General features: G+C 39.9%; 1 protein-coding gene across 1 annotated transcript; it reads left to right on the forward strand.

Annotated features, from left to right (window-relative positions):
* Positions 1-3,157: 3,157 nt before the first annotated feature.
* Positions 3,158-8,333, forward strand: LOC108034590 (transcription factor SOX-14). Its single transcript, XM_017109523.2, has 3 exons — positions 3,158-3,420; positions 4,357-4,961; positions 6,778-8,333. Exons 2-3 carry the CDS (start codon positions 4,453-4,455, stop codon positions 7,403-7,405), a joined length of 1,137 nt encoding a protein of 378 aa, XP_016965012.1. The 5' UTR covers positions 3,158-3,420; positions 4,357-4,452; the 3' UTR covers positions 7,406-8,333.
* The last annotated feature ends 6,706 nt before the right edge of the window (positions 8,334-15,039 follow it).

The following is a 15,039-nucleotide window of genomic DNA, read 5'->3' on the forward strand; positions in this document are numbered from 1 at the left end:
AATATATGAAAAGCTTTTATTAAATTTTATTATAAAGCAAAGTATTTTTTTTTAAAGTTATTGCATACTTTGGCATTTAAATAATTCCCCACAATTGTCGAAATAGAGAGACAAAAGTCATTAAAAATAAAATATTGTTTCGATCTATGAAATCTGCAGCCTCTTTATATGACTATTTAAAATTCAAATCCACCCATTTTTATACCTTTTTGCAACGCCACACTCTACCCTCAGCCTCCTCATACGACTGCTTTGCATTTGACCTCATTTTAAACACAAATCATGATTAGCGCGGCCACATTTACCTTTTTGGGTCCACCCAAACCAAAAATAAAGCAGGAACAAAGTAAATATAGAAACTCGGGTCTGCTAGAGTTTGCAAAAAAAAATTTGCGACGTTATGCTGCTAAAATCCCCGTCATAAATTACTGCAACTAAACGCAGGCAAACAATGCTGCGCAGGTTTGCGGTGGGTCCTTTCAAAAAACACCCATTTTGGGATGAGTTTGTGGAGCAGTGTTGAGAAGTTAGCCATAAAGCAATTATTCAGATTTTTTATCTTTCACAATACTGACAGAAAAGACTAAGTACGTGGGTATCCTTTTTATCTAGTATAGGAAAAAACCTTATAGTCCAATAGTTTATATTTCCAAATTTTCTATATCATTAGCTTCTTGTGTAACATTTCTGCCGGTCATCCTTGAGGGAAAGGTATGTATATACACCCAACTATGATTTCTGCTCTTCATTGTGCTGGGAGGTGACCGCACAATAGGCCAGCCATAATGTCCATTACTGGGAAACAAATAAAGCAAGGTCCAGGGTCCTCGAGTCGAATATCCTGCTGCTCTGCCAGCGGTAGATAAGGCGATTCTTCAGGCAGGCTCCAAGGACCAAGGACCACCAGTTGCTGGCGCCTTTGTTTTGGGCCCGTCTGTTCTGGCTTTTGGCCAATAAAATGCATTCAATTCGCATGCAAAACAAAAAGCGATAAAAAACTCGTCACCATTGAGAACGCTTCTAAGCAGCGGCCCCCACTCCCGCGACCCAACTTCCCGGAGCATTGTCTACGCCATTGGTCCAAAGCGCCTGAAATCGACATGCGCGCAGTTACAAAAGCGCGAGGAGGGGTTGCCAGTGGGTGTTGGGGGTGTATTTTAGGGGGTTTCAGGGCTGTGGGTTGGGGATTGGGGTTCGGGGAGCACACACACACACTGCCAGAGCGCTGCCATTTTTATTGTTGCCCGATGGGGAAGGGGGAAGCCCGCCAAATGCGTTCCCCACTTGGCATTTGTTTTGGTGAAGTGAAATGTGGAGGGGGGGCGAGAAGAGGGGTAAGTTGGGGGTGGTGGGGATTGAAACTCTACAAAAGTTACGACCGCTTGGAGAGCGACGCCTGCGCAAAACAACCCTCTGACGGGATATCTTTTTATGGCGCCAACAGTTGTTTTTTAAAATGCCAAAGGAGTGCAGAAGTGTTCCGATTCTTAAGAATTTTTAAAGAACCCGAAAATATTTGTTTTCTGTTTATTAATATGTAAGATAGATTTTTCATGATATTAGAGCGGTTTTATAAACATATTTAAGAACAATTGTTATATATTAATTAAGCTATTACAAAAAAACCATTACCTTAGGGCAAATCAAGTAAGATTATTATTATAAATAGATAGATAGATTTTAAAGATTTTAACTGTATAACGTCCGCCCAAATTAAGAATATAAATCCTGCTCATTACACAATATTAGTTTCTTAGTATACTTAAATCGCATTTAGTTCGATCGAAAAATGATTAGCCCTATTAGAACACGTTTTTGTGTAACCCTTGGAGTATTACATATTTCTCTGTTGACATTACATTGTAAACACAAGAAAATCCGTCTAATTTCTAAGTACTCGGCAAGGGAGCAGCTCCCTTAGCGGAACATTGAACTCGGCAATTATAAAGAGGGTCATTTATAAGAAATTTTAGCAACTGTACAAAGGTTGTTCTACTAACGGATCAAGGGATTTTTTATGGTTGCAATTATACAGAAACCGATGTTAGTACAGCAACAGTAACAGGAATGGGTAATTTCCTGTGTGTGACAAACAAGGAGGGCAATTGAATGGGACGACCCCGCCAACAAAAAGGGACAACCTTACCAGCACCAAAGTTTGTGGCAAACAAGCCAAATGAGCCACCGATCGATTGTGGGAGCAAACATAAGTAAAATGCACTGTCATAAATTACAGCAAAGCTATAAGATGGAAATCTCAGTATTATTAATTATTAAATGATTATTATTTTATATAAACCGAACATTTTTTTTAATACAATAATATGATGCTCTCCTTTGCACAGAAAAGATTATAAAGAAATTTATTGGGTCTGAAAAACAGATCTGAACCCTATCAATCCGAGACAGTTGACACTTCCAAAGCCATAACTTAAAATATTTCAGATTATTTTGTTTTTAAAGAAAACCGGATTTAAATATTTCAAAAATTAATAGTTATAAAATAGAATTATGAATATCTCTTTATAAAAACTATGGCAATTACACCTTTAAATTTCCGAAATAAAAAGGTTTTAATTAATAGAAACAAGGTATTTTACTTATTTGTGGGACTATAACTGGATCGCAAACAGACGAAATTATTTTTCGATTGAGATAATATTGAATAACTGCATATACTATCAACTGGCGAAGAGCGCAAGGAGCTGCGTTCAGTAAACAAGAACTCGAACGCGCACACAAGCCGAAAACAAGCCCGAGACAATTGTCAACAAGATACAAAACGCAGATACACAGATACAAAGCAGCAGCAGCGAATTTTTATCACTTAGCCGCCACGTTGACTCGTCCTCCGAGGCGAAGGTGTAAAAAACTCTACAAAAAGAGCGCTCTCTCTCGCTCCCTCGCGCCACCCCTCTCGCTCTCGCCCTCCTATCTTTCGCCCCATCTCGCTCCCACCTAGGGCGGTGCAGGAGCGACCAACCACTACAGAGACACCCTCGCACACACACACAGATACACCCACCGCTCTTCTTCTTGCCCCTTTTTGTTGCGTTTGTTTGCCGTTTTTGTCGCAAGTTTTCGAATGTGTTTTCAAATCTAAATTGTCGCGCACTCGAAACGGACGCGCTGCGCTCGGCTAACGGTGAAACGGCAATCCAGCGGATAAGATACTCCCCAAGTTCGTAGGTTGAGGATTCCAAAATTACTGAACTGTTTGGAAAGTATTTGAGAATGGATGTCTGTGCACACGTGTATTTTTAAGAGATCAAAAGTGATCAGATATAAATTAAAACGAACGATCGCGTTGAAAACTCTTGTGAACTGTAATAGTTAATCGTGTGAAGAGTATCTACTGGAATTTAAATTTAAAAGGTGTTAAAGTGGAACTTAAAAACAGAGATATTTATTAATTTCAAGGTAAGTTAAACTAATAGTGCTTAAAAGCAAGTGGAAACCATTGAAAGAAGAATCTTCTTTGAAGTCTTTGGTATTCTTAATAAAAGTTTTAATATCTTAAGATAAACAAATGAAAGTAGAAGATCATCCAATTCTCTTTCTAAAAAGATGAAGTTTTTAATGCTCCCAAAAGGAAAACTAAAAATAAGAGCCAAAATTTTAAACTGCCCTAATATTATCTTTCATTAACAAATTTAAATAAACTGAACTATAGAACTACGTTTTTTTCAAATTCCAAACCAGTTATAAATTGGTTATACTTCAAGGATTACCAACTTCTGTTTTTAATTTTCCATGGATTATTTCTTCCAACTAAAGCACAAGCATACGCCTAGTAAAGATTTAAATTTGATAGATCATATATTATGAAGATAACAAATCTCATAAAAAAATAAATAATTTGAAAGAATAAAAAGTCCTTGCCGCAAAGAAAAACTAGACACAGTGTAATGTTTTAAGTGGTTAAAGCTTATCAACGTTTTTTTAAACTATATTCTGTTTCTTAAAACTATCTTCTGTTCTGTTTAGAGTAAGATAATTTCCTATCACAGTTAATATTAAATATTTTTTTAGACTCTTGAAAGAGTCTTCCCCGATATTCTTTCACCGATATCCTTTTAAGGGAAATCCCCAACTTAGCCATTGAACCCAAAAACCCGGTTCAAAAAGTAAGCCAATATTTATATTGATTCGTCATCAAACCGAAACGCATTCTTGAGCCCCTCTAACACACATTAACAGCGGTAAAAGAAGCTCCATTGTGAATTTTCGGAGAACTATTTGCAGTATTTGCCCCACACGAAAAAGTCGAATCAAATGACTCATGCGGGGAGCAGCAGACTGCTTCCCCGGGCTAACAAGGCTATCTATTGAATACCATTTCCGTTGGCATTTCAGGGCCCGAGGAGCAGCAGTACCACCTGATAATTACCACCTGCAAGCCCGCATTGAGGTCCCATTGGAGCCGCCGCCATTGAAGAGCCCCCCGGAACCATGGCGAGCATCTCGGCGCTGCTCCACCGGAGTCACAGCCACAGCAATGGGTACACCAGCAGCGGGAGTAGCAATCACAGCCACAGCAGCAGTCTCTCACCGCAGTTGCCCGGCATCAATTTGGGTCTGGGCATGGTCGGAGGTGCGGGATCGGGGTCGGGAAACACCACCCCGCCAATATTGCCGCCAGTTGACCTCGCCAACCCAGCATCTGCTCCTGCCACACCAGTGGCGCCGCCCAAAATGCACCACCAGCACCACCCGCACCACCACGCCAGCTCCCATTCGAATCCTGGATCCCATCACAGCAGCAACGGCAACAACGGCCACGACCACATTAAGCGACCAATGAACGCCTTCATGGTGTGGTCGCGGGGGCAGCGCCGCAAAATGGCCCAGGACAATCCAAAAATGCACAATTCCGAAATATCGAAGCGCCTGGGCGCCGAGTGGAAATTACTCACCGAAGGACAGAAGCGTCCATTCATCGACGAGGCAAAACGATTGCGGTAAGTGCTGTTCACTGGGCCCTGGTTGAAATACACTGCAAGAAAAGGTAGAGGAAACAAGGTTCCTAACTCATTCCTTACATAGCTAAAAATTTAAAAGAGATATCTAATGGAGACTATTTTGTGGGAAGCTTTGTGTTTATACTAGGGGGTGTACTATTTTACCCTTTTAAATTATAGGTTTGTAATATTTTGTAATATTTGAAAATGGATAAGGTGTGTGTGAATTTAATCTTTAAGACTAGTTCTTTTTTAATACGCAAGTTTTTATTTTAAATTAAATGGTTTTCTCCACTTTAAATAATAAAGTCCCAACATTTTTAATAATTAAGGTGTTTTGATATCCCTAAATATTCCAATGTCGAACTACATAAAAAAGTTAGCTAACAAAAATTATAAATGAATTTTTATGTAACACCTGAAAAAAAATTTTCATAGGACAATATCTTGAAGCACATTAAATCCTCAAATATATGAACTTAGAAATGGTTCAATCCGGAAGGTTGTTTTCTTATTATTTGTTGCTGTGTAGGCTTAGTCAGGAGTGAAAAGAAGAGGGTAAATGGGAAATTCTAGCTTGGTTTCGGTTACAGTTTTCCCAGTTGGGGCAGCTCATTCTCGCCGGGTGCCGCCTGGCCACAAAATTTGATCGATTAGCTAAGACAAAGGCTCCCTATTGTGAGGAGCTCCTGCTGCATTGTGGAGCTCCGCAGCCGGGGATTGTGCCCGCTCTGCTTAGTCAGAATTTCATTGGCACTGGCATATCTTGGGTAAACATTTCAATTCAAGTTGTCACACAAAAGCGAGACGACGCGACGCATGAAATGCTCCATTCATTTTGCATTTTGCTTCTTTTTGTTTACCCCTAGACTACCCTATCGAAGAGGCTTTAGCACCTTGAGTTTGGTTTAGTTTTACTAGAGATATCCGTCGGGATTAACCCATAACTTCTTGAAATGTACAAAATTTAACGAAAAGACTTTAAAAATGGGTTTCAAAAGATTTGATATTAAAAATACAGGTTTATAGATGAAGCCCTATCTAATTGAAGAAATGTTTCTTAAAAATATATTTTTCAAGCTTCAATATAGTTAAAGTTCTTTTTACTTAGTCCAAGAATACCCTATCTTGGAAATAAATGGGTAACCTCCTTGCTTTTTACACCTTCTCAGATAGTGCGCTCTTTGACGATGACGAACCTCTGTGTTTGCACTGTCATAATCCTTTTATTGATTGGATTGGCCTGCCAAAATGGAAATGTGAAATTCGATGTACATTTTATGACAATAATAAATGAGCAGGGCTCGTCTGGACGGGGCTTAAACTAATGGCCATTCGGGGTTTTCGGGCGAGCATATCGAATGAAAAGAACCAAATATTCTGTACAAATATTTGCCAATGCGCGATGATAAGGAAAACAATATTATTTTTTCGGGACCCGCGATAAGGCAGACATAACTGACCAAAAAGAAAGGCAAAGAAAATAAAGAAAGGCGAAAGTAAAACAAGAGGAGGAGGACCCGAAACACACCTTTTATCAGGTTTTATCGTTTTGTCAAACAAATGTCAACAATTGCGCATTGTTGCAGCTGGGAAATCGGAAAGGGAATCGAAGTGGAGGTTCTTTGCTAAACACACAACCACACAAACTTGTGCATTTTGTATCTCCCAGTGGGCGGGGGAGGGTGTTATGGAAGGGTTCCGCCTCTCCCTGGGGGGGTTTACGACCAGAGATGGCCCGCTGGCTTTATGATATCATCAACGTTTAAATCGTTCGATCTTTTGATCAGTGTTTCAACATTTGCTCAATTTACAGGGCCCTGCACATGAAAGAACATCCCGACTACAAGTATCGACCACGTCGCAAGCCCAAGACGCTCAACAAGTCACCAGTGCCGGGTGGTGGTGGTGGAGGTGCTGGCGGAGGTCCCAATGGTGGTGCCAATGGTGGTAGTAATCCGGGTTCCGGAGGTCCAGGATCCGCTGGCTCCCCCAAGGACATGCAGCCCCAGTTGTCGCCTTTGGGCCAGAGCATGCCCCATCTCCATGGCCATCACCACCAGTCGTCTTATCCACCGCATCCACACCACCCGCATCCCCATCCCCATCATGTCCAGCTGGCGGCCGCCACCCTGAGTGCCAAGTACGGATTTGGATCGCCACTGGAGTTGTCCCTGCCCCGCCTGCCGAACGCCTTCCCCGGCCTCGCCCACTATCCGCTGGATCCCACGTTGGCCCTGGACCTGCAGGCCCGCCTCCAGGCCATGTACGCCGGCTCCATCTACCACCCGTGGCGGTATCTGCCGCTGATCAGCCCGGAAACACCGCCCTCCCCGCCCAGCAGCAGCGGCACCGGCATCTCATCCTACGGCTGCGTCAAGTCGGAGAAGTCCTCTCCCAATGCGGTAGTTGCCACCACGGCCAGTCCGCCCAACATCATTTGACCGACTCCTCTGCGCTTCGGCGCCGGCACAGCCTCATCCGCAGAGCACGTGGTCTAGGATGGGTAATCTCTATCGATCACATTCAATAGCCCATCCGGAATCGGCCACTTGGTCACCCCGCCCCGCGAGTTAAAAGTCCTAATGTTAGAGCCTAGTGTTAGTCGAATATTTGTGCGTGTCTTTAGTTGCAAGAGTTATGTTTCGGGTTCTGATTTCAATTCTGCCAGCTAAAGTTATTATTTAAAATGGTATGGGTAAGCGGCTATATAAATTTTTGGTGAAAATATTTTATCTAGACTTTTATTGAGGGTTTCCTTAGATGTTCCACAAGAAACTATCTAAAATAATATTTAAAATCTCAAATTCGTAATTGGCTTTTCTCAGATTTCAACCATTTTTATGATTATTTTTCTTGATTACCTAAAACTACAATACAAACCGTACCAGTTGCTTTATAAAACTTTAAATGAGTTTCCGAAATTAAAATTATTAACCTTACTTTCCTCAAACTATTAGTATTAGTAATTAAATTTTCCTTTAGGACTAAGCATTTTATTGATATATTGTTATTTGATTAATAAAAGCAATAAATAGGGCTTAAAAATCTTTTTAAACTTATTAAAATTTTTGAACTACGGCCTTGATTTAAAATTCAAAAAAATTGTGTGTTACATTCAGTTTTTTTGTTCTTTAATTTTAATTTAATTTTAGTTTCCCTAAACTTCGTTATCATATTTTTGAACCCAAGCAAATTGCTTTGTAGTACATTATTTTTGTTAAGGCATCAAGAACATGTCCAATTTTATGTAATATATGATTATAAAACTATACTTTAATGTGATAAACGAAAAAGAGCAGAAAATGAATTAAAAACTGTGAGAAAATAAACGATTTTTAACTAGCGCACTGGAGTAAAAGCACGAAAATTCAGGCAAATAAAATGCAAATACGCTGTGAGAATTGATAGATGGATACATTCGTGGGACAGCTTAACCCCTGACCCCACCTGCCTGGAGAGCTGGTGAAAACGTTAGTGAAAATCACTGCTCGCAATCTGTCGAGAGTCACTGCCGAACGCCACGGGCCCCTGAAAATAACGACAATGTTTGCTGATGCGTTGATTATTAGTTTAAATTGCCGACACGCCGCGGGGATGAATGGCTGAATGGGTGATGATGTGGCGAAGCGATGGCCAGGACTGTCTGCCGCTCCTCGGAAGGGTGGCGAAGGTCCTTAATGGGATTCCTTCACGCCCACTTGTTTAAGCGACCGACTGTGAACCGCTCACCGTTGAGGCGTGTCAATAATTCTCGGCCCAAAAACAATTGACACTTTTTTGTCCGAGGCAGGGCAAAACAAAGCAGCAACCACCACTATGATTGGACCAGGGGGAGGATGGGTGACTGGGTGACTGGGTGGTGGGGTGGTTGGGTGGCTGGCTGACTTATAGACTGGGTGGCGGTGCGGAGGAATCGCAACGGCGTCGTAACCAGCTGAAAAGCCGCCCATAAAAGTCACACAAATGCCACGCTGCAACGCAACGAAACTGCTGATAAGAAGTGCCAAATACCAAGGATGGCGCACCCAACTCAGCCACCTTTCTCCACACACCAGCATACTTTCCAACTTTCACTTGAAAAAACATTTGCTAAATGCTTAGTTTGAAATTAAATTTTATTTTGAGTAAAATCTAAGGAAATATCAAGTCGCATTGAAAGCATGCGGGATTGTCTCTAAAAATTAAAAGCTCCAATTGCCAAAAAACCTTAACAAAAAATATTCTTAATTTAAACGATTAAAAAAAAACTGTAACATAATAATATAATTTTTAGATAATTTTTTTCCAAGTGATGATTGTCTGCCCATTTTCACAGCCACACAGCCGTCGAGGCGTGGTGCCCCGTGCCTTTTGTTGCTCGCAAGGTCGTTTTTATAGTGTCCTGGCCCTATTCACCGAAACAGTCAGAGACTCGAACTTGAATAAGCATTTAATGTTTGCATTTTGACCTCACCTAAGCACAGACAAAAGAGTTGGCAGCAGCTTCCATTCAGTCCGAAAATCACTTGTGCCAAACTCCACGAAATGCTACAACAATATTTGCCCAATGAAATTGTGAGGGGAAAGTGAGCCACCCCCAGGAGAGCAATCCATGAAGTTGCTGGACGGTGGGAACTTACAAATTGCCGAGATGCTTTGGAGGTCCTCAGCTAATAATTGAATTAAATTGAGTTTTAAAGACTGCCCCTAAAAGTATAATAGATTTTATTGGAAGAAAGCCAGCGTTTATTTGGAAAGATTTTATTCAATTTTGATTAAAAGAGGATAATGATAATTAATCAATATTAATTTACTTTTAAAATTTTGAATTTTTTCTTTACTCTTTCAACTGTTTTTATTTTCTTCGAGTTCTAAACTCTATGGATGGTATAGTTATCTTAAAATTGTATTTAATAAGGTAGGTAGGAAATTCTTTGTTATAGAATATTAAAGAACTGAGTTAAAATTTCTCAAAAATATAATTCAAAAGTAAACTCCGAGATCTAGTGTAGCAATTATCGAGAAATTTAACGGGTCAACTGCTTGGGTGGGATCCAGAAGCAAAGTCAACTGGCTATCAAAACTAACAGACACGCGCTGCACGTGCGACCCCTCACCTTCGACCCCCGATCATCAGTATCATCTCGCTGTACTCACTTGTTTCAAGACAAATAAAAACATTGAAGGCAGTCAGTGAGGGGGAAAAATAGCAGAGCGAAAAACGTGTGAAATAAAAGTTTGTTTGAATTGCTTTGTGTGAAGGAAGCGTATAGAAAGGGGGTTTGAGAACTCCCAGAATCGTGGTGACAAAAATACACTGCCAGAAATATTATCAAAGCAAGCCCAAAGACATTTTATGAACGAGAACTTTTCTAACTCGGTAATTAGGATAGTGGGAAGGAATGCTCAAGAAACCTATTCCATAACTCAAATTCATAATCTAATATTAAGGAATTAATTTATAAATATTAATTTTTCTATGCAATTTCTTTAATAACATGTTGTTCATTTTTTAAACTTATTTTTTACTTTTCTTACATTGATTATATGGAATTTTTTAACACACTGGTCTATGTATTTTTTACCTGTGTAACCGAAAAAACAGCGAATACTATGCTCTTCCTTTCGCCATTCAACCGAACCAAGTACTAGAATCACACTACTCGAGGCGGGGCATTTTTTGTTTTATTTGACAGGATGCTGGCGGAGGTAACCCCAGCCCCCAGACTCTATCACCACTTCCACATCCCAACCCCAACCCCAGCTCCAGCTCCAGCTCCTGCCCTTCCTCCATCCTTTGCTATTTCAGTCCTGGCACACTCACATCCGTTGTGATAAAAAGAAATATTTTCTTTTGGCAGCAGACTTTGGCTTTTCTTCTTCTTTTTGCGCCCAATGCTTCATTATTACTATATTTATATTTATTTGCTGTACTTTTTCTTTCATTCCGGGCCACCATTCACATTCCATTTCATTTTGCTGACGGCTGACTGTTTAAGGTGGCCCAGAAAGACCATTACGCAAAGGATATTGTGTGGCCATGAATCAATTGGCCAATGTCCAAAAAGAGAGAGGAGGAACTTATGCCCGGAAATATGTTGAACCGCCAAAGCGATGACATTCCATTTGCATTTTCTAGGCTCTTCCCGCTCTAAAAGGTCGAGAGGCCTGCGTAACCAACTTAATCGCATGTAATAAATTTTAATTTTTTAAGCATTTGTAAGCAGTTTTATCAGCCCCAACAAAGGACGCACCATTTTTTTACTGCCAAGCCAGGCGAAAAAAGGAAAACGCGAAAAGGATATAAGATTAAGACGGCAAGGCAGAGTTGAGACATAAAAAAAAACAACGCCAAGCAAATTAGCAGCCCAGAAAATGGGCGGCGGTGGGTGGCAAGGGGAGGATGTGGTTTATCACGCCCACAGCTCGTCGAACGGATTTCCGACGCATGGAAGACAAACAAAAAAGGCATTAAATCGCATTTAAGTCAAAGCGAGCGGCGACAAAGCCAAAAGCGAAACCCAAGCCGAGTCCCAAAACCCAGAAATCTAGAACCCAAAAGAAGCCAGAAACATCCACCACTTCGACTTGACTTGGCTCAGACTTCAACGGAATATCAAGGACAACGGGCGTTCGGAGGGAGTATGTTGTCTATTCTCTACAGCTTATCACTTGGTATTTCTTGAAGAGGGCTTGCGATTCCCAATTTTAAGGGGGAGTTTATACAATGAGCGGTAGCAGTTCTTATAAATAAAAGTCATTTAAGTGATGGGATCCAGAACTGCGCTTCTAAGATCCATAACTTGAGTTATTGTGCCCCGATTTTCAAGGTTTATACCTCTATGAACTTGTCATTGAATTTCCTACTATTCTGCATTTAAATTGTTGTTTAAGAAAAGGATCAAAATTTTGGTCCATTTTCATGCCAGATTTTTCCGTGTTTCCAATGGATTCCATATTGGCCCCCAAAAGTGCATTTCTAGATTTTATAACTTGAGTAGTTCGACTCCGATTTTAAAGTGGGATACCTCTATGAGTTCGTGGTGGAATTCCCTTTTAATCTACATTAAAATTACTCTTTTAAAAGATGGTCAGTATTTTGGTCCATTTTCATGTCAGATTTTTCCGTACTTCCAATAGATTCCATATTGGGCCCCAAAAGGGCACTTCTAGATTCCATAACTTGAGTAATTGGACTCCGATTTTAAAGTGGGATACCTCTATGAGTTCGTGGTGGAATTCCCTTTTAATCTACATTAAAATGACTCTTTTAAAAGATGGTCAATATTTTGGTCCATTTTCATGTCAGATTTTTCCGTACTTCCAATAGATTCCATATTGGGCCCCAAAAGCGCACTTCTAGATTCCATAACTTGAGTATTTCGACTCCGATTTTGAAGTGGGATACCTCTATGAGTTTGTGGTAGAATTCCCTTTTAATCTAAATTTAAATTACTCTTTTAAAAGATGGTCGAAATTTTGGTCCATTTTCTTGTCAGATTTTTCCATATTTCCAATGGTTTCCATATTGGGCCCCAAAAGCGCACTTCTAGATTCCATAACTTGAGTAATTCGACTCCGATTTTGAAGTGGGATACCTCTATGAGTTTGTGGTAGAATTCCCTTTTAATCTAAATTTAAATTACTCTTTTAAAAGATGGTCGAAATTTTAACCCATTTTCATGTCAGATTTTTCCTTAATTCCAATGGATTCCATATTGGGCCCCAAAAGTGCATTTCTAGATTTTATAACTTGAGTAATTCGACTTCGATTTTAAAGTGGGATACCTCTATGAGTTTGTGGTCCGATTCCATTTTAATCTACATATAAATTATTCTTTTAAAAGGAGGTCGAAATTTTAGCTCATTTTCATGCCAGATTATTCTGTAATAACAATGAATTTTAGATTGAGCCCCAAAACTGCTCTTCTTATCTGACCTTTGGTCAGAACATTTTGACATTTTCATGGATGAAGTATGCATCCTGAAAACCATTGATCTTACGAAATTAAAAGTACTTCCTGAATGTTTCAATTAGTTTAGTTTTATAATCCTTAAATTGAATGGATCATCTTAGTTAGTATTCACTGTCAGCAGGCGCTGTTTTTCAAAAGGTGAACTGCGGACCGCGATAAGAAGCCAATAGGTAACCTGCTTGGTCATACTTTGATAGCCTAGAAATCTTGCAATTGCCTCAGCGAAACGCTTGGAAACAGCAGAGCTGGGTGTAATGAACGCATAATTGCAATTTCAAAATACGATGTGTATGAATATCAAAGAAGGAACTTTACGGGCTGATAAAAAAGTAAACATATTATTTTTTCAAGCGGAAATCGAGGTCAGACTGTAAAATCTTCCTTTTTTCAGAGTGTCACTTTTCTAGGGATAAAAGCGGGGAAGTCCAATGCACAATTGGCAACGGCATTACTATGAGCATAAAGCGCATTCCAGTCAATGTCCGAGCCCGGCAGCAATTAAACTGAGAGGCAGCAGTGGACTCCGCCGTAAATGCAGCGACGCACAATGCCGGAATGTTTTTTCAGGCCAGGGACAGTGGGTGCCAAAAGGACACCCCTGCGGCACAAAGGAGCAATTAATGCGAAATTGTAGCTGCATAATTGCTGAACATGCAGCAAGGGGCGAGCGGCATAAAGAAGCAATTAATCATCACAAATGCGCTTGGCATGCATAAAAATGGCAAGTTGGGAAAAAAAGCGCGCGCAAAGTGCAGCAGAGGCAAATCAAAGTCGCTTTTACTGCCCATTTTCTGGCAGTAAGAGCTGGATTCCCCGAGCCGGAGCTGCCAAACAATTGCAATTACATTAGAAAAAGGCAGCAGGACAGCAGCAACAATGATTACAGTCAGGCCAAGATAGGGATGGCCAGGATGCCCATATATAATGTACATATTTGTGCTTAAGGTTAATAGGTTAATTGGAAATGGATATTATAGTTTTAGCAAATTAAAATTAATTTATTTCCTAACTTTTATGTTGACAGGTATACAATTTTTTTGGCATGTTGCATTTATAAAATGTTTATTTTTAAAAGCAAAAGCAGTCAGTGAGTCTAAAATACTGCAAGTTTCTAGGTCCTTTGTCAGTTTCTTCATTTTTTAATATATTTAAAAAAAATGTTATTACCTCTTTGCAGCTACTATCGATGGATCAATCCCTCACTTTCTTTGCGATATAGTACATCCCTAGGAAGATCTAAGCTACGGCCACCCACGTAGCGCTTTTCACTTCCGTTGCATGCCAGGCACGTTGCAAAATTGTCGCAGCGCAGACAACCGAAAAAAGGCAGCAAAAATCGTTTGGCGAACACAAAAGCCACGGACAAACGAATTGCCAATTTAAATGTGAATAGAAAAATTGCATCGACTCGCCGCATTGCTCGCCCACCCACAGCAATCCTTTATCCTTTCACAATCGCCAATCACTCACTCACGCGAACAATGGCGCTGCCAAATGCTACGTGGCCTTCACTTTGGGCCTCACACTTTGCATTTGGCTCCCCCCTTAGTTGCACTCGCTGTCTATTTACATGGAAATTTCAGGAATTTATTTTAGAATTTTTAGATAGAATTGAGGCTCTACAGGCTCTACGGAAAATAGAAAATTGCCTATTAAAATGAATGAACTTTGTACTACATTGTTTATTCAAAAAGCCTTCCATAAATTGTAAAAACTGAAGCATTTTAGGCCTTATTTAATAAATTTTTTTTCTTCCATATTTATATAGTTGAAAAATTTCTTCTTGAATTCGAATTCCTAAAGTTCCTGTCGAATACTTTTTGAGAGTAGATCTTATAGCAAGCAGCTCTTCAAAATTTCTAAAATCCTATCATTAAACATACAATTAGAAAAAACATGGGGCAAATGACTTAGCTGTATTAATTATTAGCAATGCTAATGTACTAATTTGTCAAACAGGTCAGCATTATTTGAAATATGCTGATTTTTTCCACATAAACAATTTCATAAATGATTTCTTATCACCTGAGAGCAGAATTCTTCCACGCTGAAATATAGTCTTCCTGCTCCTTATCAGCAATGGAATTTTTATAATGAACCATACCTTTTTTATAAACCAA

Source organism: Drosophila biarmipes, chromosome 3L, assembly GCF_025231255.1.
Source record: "Drosophila biarmipes strain raj3 chromosome 3L, RU_DBia_V1.1, whole genome shotgun sequence".
Classification (NCBI taxonomy): domain Eukaryota; kingdom Metazoa; phylum Arthropoda; class Insecta; order Diptera; family Drosophilidae; genus Drosophila; species Drosophila biarmipes.

Bases quoted from the DNA above. Each gene is read 5' to 3' on its own strand.
- LOC108034590 (XM_017109523.2), top strand. From the start codon at position 4,453: ATGGCGAGCATCTCGGCGCTGCTCCACCGGAGTCACAGCCACAGCAAT. The intron at 4,962-6,777 runs GTAAGTGCTGTT...CTCAATTTACAG, and splicing joins GACGAGGCAAAACGATTGCG to GGCCCTGCACATGAAAGAAC.